We start from the raw sequence: 16,760 nt of genomic DNA, 5'->3' as shown, positions 1-16,760 counted from the left end.
TTATATAAATTAATTTGCCATAAACTCACCAGACTCTGATTAAATGGGGATGGAACTAGTGGAGACTTTTTTGGCTGTGTTTATTTACCTAAATGTCATTACATTATTGTCGTGTTCATTTATTTGGAATCACACCAAAAGATACTGATTGCTATTAAAAGTTTGATACCATCCCTTTACCCTAACACAAACAACCTTACAAAACTGATAATAGGGATGGTGGTCCAAAAAAGGTTGTCTGTATAATGGTATTGAAAATCACACGTAATACAATCTATGACAAAGCTTAGCTGCCACTGAAATTGAAAGTTCATTATGAGACCATTTCATTTTTTAATAATTTTTAGCCTATTTACAAGTTGATCTTGAATGATCTTCAACCTCAGTATGTGACCTTGAACACCACCAATACATGGAGGTTCCCATAGTACAACTATGAACCAAATTTGGTTGCAATAGGATTTTTTTTTAAACTATTGCAAGTGCAACCAAAAACTGTTCATACAAGACCGCATTTTACCAACAGTCTTGCATATTATTGACACACACAAACACCCCCAACCCTGTTAACATATACACAGACGGATACACCCGACACATATCTATTGCTGCCATAAGGCCTCTCCTTCCGACGACCTATTAGATGACATAACAACCCTTTTCTTCAACTGGTAATATCACAGGTAGTGTGATAGTAAGAGAATCTCTGTGTTTGGCAAACATGGCTGAAGCGTATCCTTCACAGCTGTTATAATTAAAGACAGAGATGAAAACAATTTATCGCGTCTGATGTCATGGCCAATTACGATCCTTAATTGGTTTACACAGGTTAATCAGCGCGTAAAAGGAAGACCGATCTATCTGGTGCTGATCGGAGAAAAGGAATAGCAGCAAATGGCGAAAAATTACGTACTTTTACAAGGCAAAAAGCAGCTTTTCTAGGCATTGTCGACATGGTGCCTTCACCAAAGAAAGTTTCCTACTATAAAGACCTAACTTTTGAGATGGTTTGCATGTCGAAAGGTACAAAATTAATAATAAGGTGCCCGCTTATAAATCCGCGTTCAGCAAGTCATCATCACGACACTTGTAAACAAACCGTGCTTGAGTTTGATTGACAGGTGACGTCAGACGCGTTAAATTGTCTTTATCTTTGTCTTTCATTAGGGTGCCAATTTTGTCTGTGATGTTCAGTTTGAATGTTAGTAGTCTGTAGTAATTCATTGCTCCTCTTCTTCATCCTCTGGTGATATCACAGGTAGTATGAGAATCTCTGTGTTTGGTAAACATAGTTGAAGTTTATCCTTCACAGCTGTTAGAGTGCCAGTATTATCTTTGATGTCCACGTTTAACCTTCCTGAATTACCATTCTGAGTATCAAAAGCTTCAAGTGGACAGTAAACTCCCCATTGGAGGCTCTTTAACCAAGTTAGTCCATCTAAAACATCCGGTATGTTACTCTTTTCGGCATCCTAAAGCAAAACATAATGCAATAAAAATAGAAAGTTATCCCGACCAATGCACTCATGGTGACCAAGTAGATTAGGGGTAGATAGATTTCAATACTCAGGTATAGATGCCTATTTTATTTAAAATTCTGTTACTTACAAATAATTATACAATATCCAAGTAGATCTTTTCATTTGATTGGACAGAAATAGGTCATGTGTCATTTAATTAAAAACTAGCGCGGTTCTTGACTTGCGCCGTTCTCGACGGGCGCAATGCCTCCACCTTGAGGCGTATTGCCCCTTGGTGACCCCGGATGACCTCAAAATGACCTTCAACAAACATGACCTTCAAAACATTTGGCTCTAAATGTTGAATGTACCCTCCAAGTATCATGCCCATACGACAGAATTTACTAATTTGACCTCAGCTGACCCCTGGATGACCTTGGATGACCCCGAAATGACCTTCCAAAAATTATACTTTAAATGTTGACTGTATTCACCAAGTTTCATGCCCATACAACAGTTATTTGACCTCAGATGACCCCTGGGTGACCCCGGATGACCCCAAAATGACCGTCCAAAAATTTGACTCTAAATGTTGACTGTACCGACCCAGTTTCATGCCCATACGACAGTTTTAAGTTATTTGACCTCAGATGACCCTGGGTGACCCTGGATGACCCCAAAATGACCGTTCAAAAATTTGACTCTAAATGTTGATTGTACCCACCAAGTTTCATGCCCATACGAGTTTTTAGTTATTTGACCTCCGTTGGCCCCTGGGTGACCCAGAATGACCTCAAAATGACCTTCAAAAAATTTGGTTCTATATTTGGTTCTAAATGTTTACAGTACCCACCGGGGTTCATGCCCATGTTTTCAGTACCCACCAGGTTCATGCCCATATGACGGTTTTTGCTAATTTGACCTCAGATGACCCCTAGATGACCTTGGGTGACATTGACCCACTAACCAAACCTACTGGAATTTGAAGACCGCCAATGACCATCCCTCCACCAAATTGCATCACTATACATCTTACCAGTTCCGAGAAATTGCCCCCGCAAGCTCGGACGGACGGACGGACAGATGGACGGACGGACAACCAGGAAACATAATACCTCCGGTGGAGGCATAAAAAAACTGATGATCTTTGGTTTGAATTACAGATGTACAGATTTTTCGTAAGTACACTAGGAAGAGATTTATTTACCTGAACAGAAAATGCAGTTTTGTTTGGGGTGAAATTTTGTTCCAGTGGTAAAACCTTTAACATCCTCAGCTTTTTCATCTTCAGCAATGATCCATTTAACCTGTGGATGGTGTTGATGAACTCCAGGTCTAATTCCACTAGACTGAAACCAAATCATAATATATTATTAGCAGGAGTCGAAATACAAAATAAAACTTACATGCACAACTCTGATTTTTTCCTAAACATTGGCTGATTTTCACTAAATTTTACATACACAGGCAAAATTCTACATGCATAGAGTCAAAGTTACACGCATCTGTGCATGTATGCATCTGGTATTTCGAACACTGATTATTGGGTTAACTGAGTGTAATGTTAGGATTCAATTTAATGTCTAAGGTTATAGAACTGTTCTATTTAATGAAAAGCACATCTTTTAGACTACATGGCTTTACTAACTGGTTAACTGGAGTGTGGGGACATGTGTTATTCATGTTGTAGACGTATCTGGATATTTTTTTTAATCTGGATAAGGAGCAGAGGCTATAACACCATGAATAAAGAGGGATACAAACTAGACAAGATTTATGGCCAGTTCATAAATAAACAGCAACCAGGAACTTTGGCTACATTATCAAGACCGGACAGGGTTGTTGTTTCTAGTAACATCTAGAAACACCAGAGTGATAAAGTTTCCTGATAGGAATTGAAATATTTCTGATTGAGTATCAGTCAGTGTTTGGATCTGAAAAAAAAACCTTATCTCTACTTAATTGAACTACAAATCGAGGGTTGACAAACAGAAGGCCTTAACTCAAAAAGTGCCTTTTTGAGAAAAATGAGTAAAAATAACATTTTGCATTGAGATGTGACCAAGTATTTTTGTGCTATAGATGCAACAGGAAGTTGATTGAGTTAAGGCTTTATGATTTTAAGAATATTATTTTAGTACCAAAATCTCAAAATGGCCAAAAGTGAGTTAAGGCCTTCTGTTTGTCAACCCTCGAAATGATCCTGGCAAATTTGTTTCAAAGACATAAATTAATTTCATGTGAAATGTTTACAGTGATGTGCTCATGTGCATTTATACAATCACCATTTGATAAGTAACTTACTTGGTAAGCTTCCCTATTAAATCAACCCATTCACATTGGCAAGTTGTGTTGCTGCACTTACACACTCCACTTATCAGCTTCAGGCGGCGCAGGTGAGAAAGTTGAGATATTGACTTGTATGCCTAGGTAAAAATAAACATTTTAAGCTGTGTTAAATGAAATAAGTTTCAAATGTCCCACAAATAAATTGTTTAGTTGCAATGGAAAGTGATCAATATTGGTAATCAATTTTTTTCTGTCTCATAAAGGGGTGTCAATGCTGTCCTTAATGGCCTTTTGACTATTTTTTCCATAACCGTTTCCTTTAGTTTTTCTTTATAATATATTTAGTAAGTATTTTGGTGTAGATTATTCATTGTCGTCTGACGTCACAACATCATCAATCAGATGCCCAATGTTTAATGATTTCAAAATGGATACAAATTGAACGCATATTATTAAAAACAGAAACAATTTTTTTTGCAAGTCAACCATGAATGATCCTAGTATTTAGCTCTAGGTCCAGGGACACCCTAGAAACGAAAAAAATAAATAATGTTTAATTTTTTTTTATTTAGAAAATCGGAGTACTCCGATTTTTTTGGGTTTAAAAATCGGGAATCGGGAGTGACTCTGCGAAAATCGGACTAGTTGGCAGGTATACATTTTATCTGTTCATACAGTGAGAAGAAACTTGGTTGAATTCAAGTTACCTCAATTGATAGTATGTGGTATAAATATATAGTTTGAGCCCCAGTGCAGTCATAAGTTTGTTCTACTCCTAAAAAGAGCTACGTCCTTGAACATGGTTTTATTTTTTCCTAAAATTGTCCTTTTCTTGACAATGTCAAATGTCTGTTTCTGAGAACAACATTGAAAATCCAATTTTACTTTCAGTTGTAAAAAACTTTATCATATCACAATATCCTCTGGTATATTTCTACTTTTATACTGGGAGCTTACCTCTAGAGGAAGAGCACATGCATCACCAAGCTGTAGCTCAACTAGTTCTGTTAGGTTGGTTAGAAAGCCACACTCATACGTATTGTTACTTTTAAGCGATGTCAAGCTCTGTTGAAGGAAATCATTAGAAAATCATTATCTCAGGGTCAAATTTTGGACAGTCAGTATTTGTGAAAATGGTGTCAAATCCTAGGTAACACCCTCTCTGGGTATAGCTTAAACATGATTGAGTAATCCAACCGTGTCCCTCATTTGGGGACATTTGAGGCAATTCTACTCCAGAGATGCCACTCAGTTTCACTCAAAAAAAGCATGTGAATGCAAGCCAAAAAGCCCCAAAACTGGCTGAAAATAGATAAAAACTCAAGAATTAGAAAAAAAAAAAACCCACCAGAATTCAGGCTCAAACTTGCTACTCTACATGTTTGCGTTGAAAATTCTTACTTACCAATATCCGTAGCTGCTTAAGACCAGATAGGGCACTCAATCCACCACTAAATGAAAATGATGAGTAACTAATGCATTCATCCAAGTTGATTCTTAATTCCCTGAGCTGATGTAGTTTCCCAAGCCTTCCAACATCAAAGTATTCAACAGAACTGCAATTTATAATATGTGACACGATCAATAATAATAATAATAATAATAATAATAATAATAATAATAATAATAATAATAAATAATAATAATTAAGAAACATTTATGAAGCGCTTAAAACAGAAGTCGCTAAGCTAAGCTAAGCTTTACAAAGCATGCCCTAATTACAAAATTATACAACAAATTACAAGAACATCAAACATAGGCCCTAAATAAAAGTACATATCAAAATAACATCAAACTACAGCAAGCATGATAAGCACACCAAAACTATATAAAGCAGGTAATATTGAAACAAAATTATAGCAATATTAAAAACAGGCAACAGAAAATAGTCGTAGCAGAATTCAATCAATATCATCATAAAAATCAATGTACATGAACGTATGCAACAGAGTTAAAAAGAAAACCACCGGGGTTTTCGATAAAAAGCAGGAAAACATCTGTGGGCCCGTCACACACAGTTTCCGGTTTCCACATTGCACGCAAGGGAAATGAGTCGGATGTCACTAATATTGATTTTGAGATATTGGCAAAGAAAGTGTTAAAATTCTTTTTTACCCTAAGACAGAGAAATTGAAAAACACCCGGACGCAAAATTTGCATGCATGTTGGCAATCAGACACGACAACCATTTATTGACTTTTGTTTAAGACCCGCACCAGTACCTACAACAAATAAACAAACAAACAAATTCTCAGCCGTATAATTCCCAAATATATAATAGGAGATTCTCTAATCGAGCGAATTACCCAACCCAAGACTCTAGCGAAACAACGACCAAAGGCGCAGAAAATCTTGTTTTAGCAAAACCAAATGTGATCCAAACTTGCACTCTGGTGGCCGCCACCCGAGGCTAAATTCTGAGCGTTTGACCCCGAACCCGTGGATCATTAAATCAAATATCATGGCTAAACCAAATGTGATCAAAACTTGCACTCGGGTGGCCGCCACCGAGGCTAAATTCTGAGCGCTTGACCCCGAACCCGTGGATCATTCATCAAATATCATGGCTGGAAACTCAACAATAAATTACGGTACTGGTGCAAACAGATCCCATGCTCCCAAGTGGAATTCCTGAGACTCTTCAACAGGTGATCTACCTGAAGTTCAAAGGATCAAGTCTTAATGTTAGCATTCTATGACATATACATATATCATAATAAATAAATACAGAAAAGATAATTCAAAACCCAGCATTATTTTCTTTTGCTTACTGTGTGAAGTCTTTGACCTTGTAAAAGACTACTTTACTGTTTTTGATGACACCTGTGCCTGCATGTAACAATACGATTGTCAATTCCTGTACATATATATAGTTTTGACGACTTACTTTCCCTCTTGAACTATCATTCTAAAAAAGGTTGATACAGAACAATTATATAAATTTTATGTAGCAACATATTGAACACATGATCTAATTAAACAGTGTACATTGTATCTTTGAAGATCTGAGAAAGGGAAATTAATTGCAAGTCACATGCAATTTTAATTATCGGCGTCAACTCTTTATTCCTCCCTCCTTATCTACAGGGACCATAATTCTTGATTTTTCTTTTAAACTTACAGACAGTTAAATGCTTTAATTAGCTTTTATTTAACACATCAAAGGATCCTGGATCCTTTGCAATCTACTTCCCAGTGGTATTTAGATAACCCTATTTTCAATTTGCATGCCAAATCTGGTCTTGGTAAGACATACTGTTTTCTATAATATGTCATATTTCTCATGGCACTTGCAATGCTGCTTTATATTACCACATTTGGGTCAACAAAACAGCACTAGAAATTTCAAGCTATCCTAATTTATAACCAAAAAATTTTGCCCTTTAATATGTACTGAACAATGGCTTCACAGATGTTGTCAGATGTTGATAAGGTTGGAGGAAATATTGAGACCCTGCATGTGACGTAGTTACCTACAATCATGGCCATGAAACCTGACACTAGGCTACAGGCATGAGAATGCACTTCAATGAAAAAAATTCTGAAAAAAAAGGAAAAAGTGTGTAAAATCTGGGCAAAATGCTCAAAACGGGCTAAAAAGAAATAAAAACACAGAAATTTTGGCAACACAAAAAAAGGAATTCCTTAAAAAGGAAAATTCTCATGCCTGAGGCTATCATTGAAGAATGGGCTTTGTCAATTGAAAACACAATACCCCTGTTGAAGATTTTGGAAATATCTTCCATACGGGGAGTATGTTTTTCAATTGTGATTGGTCAGAGTTAATTATTTTGAAACCCATACATACTCCCCTGTATTAAAACCTATATCTTCCACAAGCGAGTATTTCAAATGGAAGTTACCCAATTATCTATTCTATTCGAAACTCATACTCCCTCTGAGGCAGACTTTAGCTAAATCATCCACAGGGGTAGTGTGAATTTTAAATGGAATAGCCCAACATAAATGCCATACTAACCTTGCACGTGGGGAGAGATAATCTGCTGTCATCAGCAAATCCACTGACAATACCTCTAAACCTACAAATTGGTTACTACTAAGTATAAAATCAAGCACATCAGTGATTAAAACGCCAAAGCGCAGATACTGCAGCTGATCTTTTAGCTTCTTAAGTAGTTCACACAATTGAGGGGTTGGTAACACACAATCAGTGATTAAAACGCCAAAGCGCTGATACTGCAGCTGATCTTTTAGCTTCTTAAGTAGTTCACACAATTGAGGGGTTGGTAACACACGATCAAAATCAGCCAAGTTGCCATTGAAAAAATCCTGGAATAGAAAAATAAGGAAAACAATTACCATATTTTCATTCCATTAACCGCCCAACATCATTTTGGGTGAGCGCTTATTTTTGACATTGTTTACATAAATTACAACCGTAAACAATGTCCCAAAATATTGGTTTGAATTGTATAGATGGTTCCATGTTTGATGTGTAGTTGGTTCCTGCACATAATGATGGGGGATCACATGGAGTAAAAAGTCGCTGGGTGGGCAGTTACGGGAGCATGGGCAGTTAATGGAATGAATATAGTAAATTCAAATTAGACACATGTATTTAGGCAAAAAAGTATGTTTCAGAGCTTGGGGAGATTCCCAAAATACAATGTGAATACAATTTTACCCCACCACCTGACTTAATCGCTGAAAAAAATAAGCTTGAGATGCTCAAACTGTTTAATACACACAATGGAATATTTTCAATTTAAAGTGTTCATCGCACAGTTCTTCCAATAAAAATGCTTTAAATCTATTTTTACCAATATTTCCACTTTGCATTTAAAGGGGTGTACACGGAAAGTGTGTGAGCACCTTTGCAACAGACTTGACAGTGACTAACAAACAATCTTGAGATACAAACTGAATGCAATGGTTAATAACGCTGTACTCACAAGTCCTTTTGTTTTCCATTTCTTGAAATTTTGAGTTGCTTTCTTCCAGTCAACAATACGCATGCCATTTAGAGTAACATGTCTCCACTGTTGAAAAAATAAAATAAAAAACACAGGTATATCGACTGGTGAGGTCTATTTTTGTATAAGGAATTCATTGCACTATTCCAGTTAAAATCCATACACCCCTAGATGGAAGACACAATCTTAATTTCCCACACAGAATCTTATATTTCTCCTGGGATCTGTTACCCAAAGGCCAAATATTTTCAACTTGGCTTGTTCATTAGAAAGAAATTGATGAAATTTAGACTACATGTAGCAATTCAACACTCTAGGCTTCTGTGGGACCTATCTGTCACCCAAAGCCCCCACTGTTTGTACATTTTACTGAAAGCCCCTTACTTTGAAAGTCTCAGCCTTATATCAATTTCATATTGAAGCACTCCCCCGGCCTTCACTGCTTCTTTTAAAAGTTAAAATAGCATGTTCGGTGATGTTCCACTATTTTGTTGCATAACCTTTGACAAGAGTGTACTTCCATGATGTTAACAAGGCACCTCTGAAGCATAGTATACATGCCACACAGTCACATGGTGTACAAGTTATTAAATTCCATGGCCGCCATACATGTTGTATGCGCTGTCAGTTGCGCCTTGTCAACATCGCAGAAGAAAATGTCAAAAAATGTTAGTGTCTAGTCTACTGACCAGTTGTTTTGTCTTGATAAGCTTGTGCCATGATTTACAGACTCTTCCACAATTGATAACATCCCTTAAAGGCAAGGTTTGGAATATATGTAGCAAGCAATAGGCAGGCAGGGAAGAGATGGTTGTCTGATGAGCCATCACAAACTGATCTGGTAAACTGGATGTAACATCACAACTTGTAAGGTATGACTATTGACTACCTCCGTAGGGTAATGTCTACCTCCGTCAGCTCTATGGATGCTTTTTCCTGAAAAGAAATAGGAAGATCTAATGACCCCTTCGTGTCCGAGATGGAACAGCTGAATCCCAGCAAAACAACCAATGGGACAAAGCGATCCATCCAGGAGTCAAAATGCAAAATAAAACTTACATGCACTGCACAAAAATTTTTTGCATGTATCGATAGCTTGTATCAATATTATTTATAACATAGGCCTACTTGTTTGTGATATTTTAGAAGTACTACACCTAGCCATTCTTTTTTGCTTATTTTTTGCATTTTTCTCAAAAATTATAGCGCATTGGTGACAAGTATGATATGTATATTATAGGGGCAAGGACTACAACTTCTGCACTGAAAATTCAGCAAATCAAGGCAAGTAGTTATTATTGATCAAATATTGGTTTTCCCTCATTTTTGACTGTAACTCCACAACTGTTGTCTGTGCTGATATAAAATTTCAAGTGTACCAGTTGTAGTCCTTGCCCCTATAATATACATACATCTTACTTGTCACCAATGCTCTATAATTTTTGAGAAAAATGCAAAAATAGGCACAAAATTGGGCAGGGGTGTAGTACCCCCTTAAGCGTTTTTAAATTTCAAAATAATCCCATTCAATTACATGGCTGACAAAGGAAATTTAATGAATATAGAAAATGCACGGCATTCACCACCTGCATTTCTCTGACCTTTTACTTTGTGACAAAATGGTGAAGCTAGCCGATCACCGGAGAATATTGGAGCAATTTCTCCAGAAATAGTGATGAAATATCTACCTAAATGCACCTGAAATGGCACATAGAACTGAGAATTACGTCAACAAGACGCATAGTAACAAAATGGTAGGTAAAGCTATGTACAAGGAAGGATGTATTTCAGAATTGCCTATTGTTATTACAATGACATTACGTAACGGTAAGCTTACGTATAAATTTGTTTACCGACCGATCTTCCCGTCAAAGGGACACTAGCCACAAATGCGAGGGCATCTGTGACAAATTCGTTGCTAGTGTTTCTCGAGCAACCTTTCATGTACAACTTTTGCTGGGCAATTAAATAAGGTGACATACTTTTGGTCATAACTTTGTAATTATTTCACCCCTGACCCGCAGACATGGTTGAACCATCATTTTTTTAAATAAATTGTCATCTTTCATTTTATTGCATTTTGAACATGTTGAAGGAGATATTTTATTAAAAATCAACATTACGTTTGGGTTTTGGAAAGAACCTTCTGTTAAATCATGCATGACTCAATTACAAATCTCTACATCCCTTTCTTCTTGTCTATTGATATTTTGAATAGTGTTTATCTTTCCCTAATAGATAGCGCCCTGATCGATTCTTCCTGCATATCATTATCAATATGCTTCATTTACATTACATTACAGAGATCGGACACTAATCCCTACCATAACAAACCATGTAAACAATGATCACCTATAGATGAGGTGACATGTGTTTACCTTTGATACGCCCTCTGTTGGTCTGTGATCAAAACTGTCAGGCACAAAACACTATAGTTTACATGGAAGAAGTTGATTTTTATTCATTAACTTTGGTTTCAAAGCAAATAATACCAAAAATGGTATCAATCTTGTTTATAAATGCATAAATAAATAAATAAATAAATAAAAACAAAAAAAAACGAACAAATTTGAAAAAATTGTAGCGTAGCATTAAAATCATAAATATAACCATTGCTGGCAGGACTCGAACCAACGATATTGACATTAGCAGTCTGATGCTCTACCATTGAGCTATGACAGCATCTAGTGATGAGGGTCGAGTTTTTAGCTTATACAGTGTTTGTCTGTGATAATGTCGCCTCGTGAAAGAAATAAATATAAAATCTCAATTTTAATTTTAATTTATTTGATAATTTTCTAACCTATATTTTCTTTAGAGCAGGGACAAATATTTCCCCTTTTATCCAATTTGACCGCTAAATAAGAATCTACTTCTTTTATTACTGATTTAATTCGCATGATTTGTTCCATTAAGCAATATCAAAGATTAATGTCAAGCATCTCACAACAGATATTTAGTTGGCTTAGTGGTCTTGCACAGTGCTTTTTAACCGGGAGGTACCGAGATCGATTCCCACCTCTGCCTGCATTTTTTTTTTTTCAAGACTGGGAAATAATAACCTGACATTCGCCGCTGATATTCAGTACTGCAGAAGCGGAGTTATAACTTGTTAAACTTTGCTCCTTCCGTAAAAGGGTACATTATTTTGGCACTACATTATTTCTTTTTTTCCACATTGCTGGTATTAAATATCAAATGGTCATAATTGGCGGTCACTTCAAATCATCCCCAACTGAACGAGGTTCAGGAATGTCCTCTCATTGTTAATTGTTGGTTAACCCACCACTTGAACAGGATTTAGCCAAAGCAAACAAAGACTTAAGCTTTTTACTAATGCTATACATAAGTATAAGCTTATTATCCTCTTCAACAATACTGGTAGGATTAAAGATTGGTGCTTGACTGGAATTACGTGTGTAATTGCAATATTTCCTCTGAATAGGAAAGACTCTCTACATCGAACCATGGATGCTGGTGGTTCGAATTAAGCCCGATCCTGACTCCACTTCGCAGCACGATGCGATGCTTTTCAAACATCTCAGCATCGCGCGATGAAATTAAAATGTACAGGTGGAGTCAGTATCGGCTTTAGGAGAAGGTATCGTCCAAACCCAATTCGAAATGAAATTTTATGATTCTACCTATCGATGTACAGTGTATATGGTCGAATCCAACGAAAAGTGTACACGGCATGTTCAGGGCCATAACTTAAAAGTATTAATCAATTGGCATTTGTTTTTGTATTGTGTTTATTCGCCTTGATCATACGCTTCGCGCCATATATAATAAGACCCCCTTCTGTGAAAAACATAGACACAGAGACCCCAAAACATGCTATTTTTAACCATTTTTTCAAAATATTTCTTAAAGTATTTTTAAAAACATATAAATCAGTTATGAAAAGAAGTTATTGGATTGAATCTAAATTGATTTCCTGAAAGGCGTGTATTCAAAGATTGCCTGTTCAATTTTTCACATATTTGTACATAATTATGAATTTTTTTTTCATAGCACTAGATATATCTTAAAAAAATGGAAATCACTAATAAATGCGCAATTGATACAAGCTTTGATATGTCCAATACTGAAATGCATTGCATTCGGGCATCTTTATTATTGTGTTTAGCTGCCAGAAATTCTAAATGGCACAAAGGTAGGTTTGGTAAAAAATATGCATTACCTCCGAATACATGTTAAAAGCTGTGTCATTTCCACAAAGTGAGAGAATAGTAAACAATAGAAAAGGAATAGGAAAAGGGCAATACACTCATTATTTCTGCCCAGTTTCAATAGCCTGCGTTTAAATATTTCTGAGATGTCAACAATAAAAGCAAGTATTCAGTAGGTAAATTTCGGTAACCGAATGTTACCTACGAATACAATTTGACATCATGACAGTATTGTGAAACACCGCCATTCATGTCAATGCCCATATTGGTACATAACGAAGGCCTGTATGTTTGCTATCAAATCATATGTCAATGAAAGTTATGAATTCACATACATGCCCACCATGCAAAACTGAATACGGCTTAATTGTTGAAAAATATATACTGAAATAGACGACGGTCTGCTCATTTGAAAGAAAAATCAGATTCAAAGAAGATTAGAAGGGATAAATACTTGGATTTGTCAACTGTCATGTGTGCTTCATTTTAAATGTTTACCGACCTTCTGGTGTCTGAGTAATTTGTGTCCAAATTGATTTATTCGAAGGTAACTTTTGACGTTTTCGCTAAGGTTACCTACGAATACCATGGAAAAAACGACTGTTCTCATTGTCTCATGATCTAGACAACATAATGATGGACCCTGGTATAAAGCTAATTGTAGTTGCCCTCAAACGAAAGGCCACAAGACGTAACTGACTCCAAGATGGACTTCACAAGTCTGCAATAACGGTTTTAAGCGAGTTGTGTGCAATTAAGCAAATTAAAGTCACTTTAGGGCCTTTGTTTCTTACTTCAATACTCTTTCAACCGCTGTGAACCGACATTATTAATACATGATAGGGTTTAAAGTATCAATAAACGTCATAAAGAAAATGATACATTCAAAGTGCTTTATAAAATGTCGTTTTAATTGGGATATCCACCAAAAGTCTAATTCTTACCTACAAATACTGAAATGTTACTTACGAATACAGCATAATACATGACATGTGTAATGAAGTATCGCTACCAATGGAAATTACTTGTCAAAAACTTTAAGCGGTACCCCAGGACACTATTATTACCCATATACGGATTCATTCAACAATTATTTATTAGGTAAAATTGCTGATTAACTACTTGTATATATCAAAATGAAGTGGTCAAAATCTTGCTAAAAGCATCAAAAAATTTTTGATCTAAGGTAATAGCATTATTCATTTGGACGTACCATCTGAAAGAGATCTAAAAACTACCATTTTATTAATTCATTACCATAATAGCAAACTTTAAACCTCTAAACTCAATATAGATATTGTTAAATCGGTCATGTTACCTACGAATACCCGGGTTTGTTCACCTTTTCATTGTATAAAGCGTTAGGTGTATGCTTATAATTCCTAATATTCTTGAAAACATATATCTTACTCGTTCTTATACAATGTTTAAATTGATTCATACTCATTTGATAAATAAAATACAGAAACTGACCTAAACTTCATTTTCAAAAATAAACTAGCATAAATTGACTAAGATCATATTGATCGCGTTATAAAAATAAAAACAAATATTTTCTGGTTGAGCTAGCATTTTAGTAACACACTGTGGTCTACATTACACCTAAAAAGCGTTAATGGGAATATTCCATTTGTTTTAGGTTGATTAGTATTGCGATAGTGAAAGCATCCTAGTGGTATTCAGTAGGTAACATTGGGTTTTGATATCACATTTACTATCACACGTCCTGGATTTATTTTTCAAGATTAGTAATGGCACTTTTGGTTCCTACATGTATAAGGCCAATATGTCATCAATCAATGGGCAAAAGGAAAAAATTGTGGAGACATTTTTATTTCGGACTTTTATTTTTGGCCCGTGGACACTTTTGGTTGGATTCGACCATATATTATATGTATGCTAGGTGAATTCAAATTTGCCATCAAACTGCATCATTTTATATATCAAATTAAAGCCCTTGAGTAAAGAAAGCCAAAACTGAAAACCTTTTTGTCATAGCACTTTCTGTAGCAAAGTTACATCTTGTCAAAGATTGACTTTCATCAAAAAGATTCAGCTAGCAAAATTCCCCAAAAAAAGCATTTCGGTGGCGTTTCTAGATCATAGTCTCATAATGATAGCAGCTTTTTTAATAAAACTGCTATCAAAATCCCTCTAAAATTCCATGTGCGATTGTCTTATCACCATAAAAAATCATATATTTGGGTCAAGTGAAGTATAGAAAACATATTTATACTTAGGTTTCCTTGACCAGCCTGTTCTTTTAAATTTCTATGCAAATATGTATTGTGTTCTAGGCGAATTTGGTTGACTATAAAAAAATTATCACAGTTGTGTACATCGTGGAACATAGGGGCCTACTCTTTGCGTGGCTGTGCGTAGTAAGCAGTTGTACGCAGATAACCTCGCTAATATGGACACGTGAGAGTAGCGTTGTAAGCGCCTGTAGTTAGCATGATTAGTCGCGGAGTAACAAGCGTAGTTGAATGTTCCACGATGTACACGAATTTAATATTTTTTCTATAGCAAAAATTATGTGTTAATTAATGTTTGCCTGGCATACCTATATTGTAATAAAATTCAGTTTTACATTTTTCTCGAGCATCAAGCCGATCAATCGATACAGATTGCGGAGGCAAAAACGATGTCCCTTTTGAGTTTTGTGAGCATACTATAGTAGGAATTCCACAGTGTGGTAAATAAGCAAAAATGACCACGGGCCATTTGGGACCTTGTTCTTGAATCTTTAGGGGCCCTCACAAACTTTTGCGGCCCCGAATAAATTGAGAGTGGAAAATAAACAAATTTTTTGAAAAAATCAGCATTTAAAATGAATCTCCATTATGAATTAGTGTAGTATGGACGATGTCTTAAATTGGCTTCCATTGTCTTGGAAGATTTTTTGTATTTTCAGTCCCGTTTTTCAGTAAGCTTAAATTTATTTATTTATTTACTTATTTTTTTCATTGGCCAGTCGGGCCCTCATGGCAGGCCTGCCTCATGGCACATTTTCGTCGGCCCGCATTGATTTTCACGGGCTATGGGCCCCCGGGCCCACCTTATTTACCACGCTGGAATTCCAATTGAATGAACGCAGCTTTCAGCAGCTGTACTCGATCCAACCGCGATCGTATATCGCGTATTTCAAATTACAACACAAACGCACGACCTTGGATACAATGCTAACCAATCACGAATGCGTTGCCATGGTTGGATTCACTTCTGCGTTACTCACGCACAGTCGCTGCTTGGCGTACATCGCGCAGTGTACGCAAAAATTAAATCACGCTATTGAAAGCTGCGTTCATTCAATTGGAATTCCACTATAGTAAATTCAGCTTGAGAGTGTACAGCATAGCTGCTTTAATGGAAACGGGACACTTCACAGTTCACACCCTTTCAAAATTCAAGCAATCGATCGAGCATCAATCAACAGCAGCACATTACCGCGCGCGGTGTATTAAAAGGGGGCGAAAGTGCACAGGTGCGAAATAGAAAGGGGGCGAAAGTGCACGGGTCCGAAATTAAAAGGGTGTGAACCGTCCAGCATTCCTTTTAGCTTTAAATTAATAACATACATGTTTTAACGTTAAGCTTACCGATAAGCTTACCTCGACTTACTACTCGAGACTTGAATTTTTGATCATGCGATGACTTGCCTGGCCTGGGCAAGGATTTTATTTGTTCACAATTTGTTAACTTACGCTACTCGTAATATCATAACTTGGTAGATCTTGATTCTACGAACACTTTAGATTTATAGCGAATTTGATATTTAAACCCGTTCGCATTTCGCGCTTTTGGAGTGAGAAATCATGAAGTCAAACAAACCAAGCAGAAATTTTTCTGATTGGCGATAATCGATCAGATTGGGCGTAAGAAATTGGGCGCAACGAGAGGGCGTG

At 36.3% G+C, this 16,760-nt stretch overlaps 1 protein-coding gene across 3 annotated transcripts; it reads right to left on the bottom strand.

The window, feature by feature from the left end:
- Nucleotides 1-1,169: 1,169 nt before the first annotated feature.
- Nucleotides 1,170-16,654, bottom strand: LOC140153202 (uncharacterized). Of its 3 annotated transcripts, none has more exons than XM_072175884.1 (9): nucleotides 16,467-16,654; nucleotides 9,373-9,619; nucleotides 8,663-8,749; nucleotides 7,729-8,039; nucleotides 5,155-5,305; nucleotides 4,707-4,814; nucleotides 3,765-3,886; nucleotides 2,668-2,809; nucleotides 1,170-1,472 (listed from the first exon to the last, which is right to left on the bottom strand). In XM_072175884.1, the coding sequence occupies exons 2-9, from the start codon at nucleotides 9,508-9,510 to the stop codon at nucleotides 1,221-1,223; spliced, it is 1,311 nt and encodes a 436-aa protein (XP_072031985.1). In that variant the 5' UTR covers nucleotides 9,511-9,619; nucleotides 16,467-16,654; the 3' UTR covers nucleotides 1,170-1,220. The 3 variants fall into 3 exon arrangements, with proteins under 3 accessions (XP_072031985.1, XP_072031986.1, XP_072031987.1); XM_072175885.1 differs by having other exon boundaries at nucleotides 16,560-16,654; XM_072175886.1 differs by lacking the exon at nucleotides 9,373-9,619 and having other exon boundaries at nucleotides 16,560-16,645.
- Nucleotides 16,655-16,760: the final 106 nt, after the last annotated feature.

Source organism: Amphiura filiformis, chromosome 5 (assembly GCF_039555335.1).
Source record: "Amphiura filiformis chromosome 5, Afil_fr2py, whole genome shotgun sequence".
Taxonomy (NCBI): domain Eukaryota; kingdom Metazoa; phylum Echinodermata; class Ophiuroidea; order Amphilepidida; family Amphiuridae; genus Amphiura; species Amphiura filiformis.
Note: the sequence above shows the minus strand (reverse complement) of the source record. Positions and strands in the feature narration are given on the sequence as shown.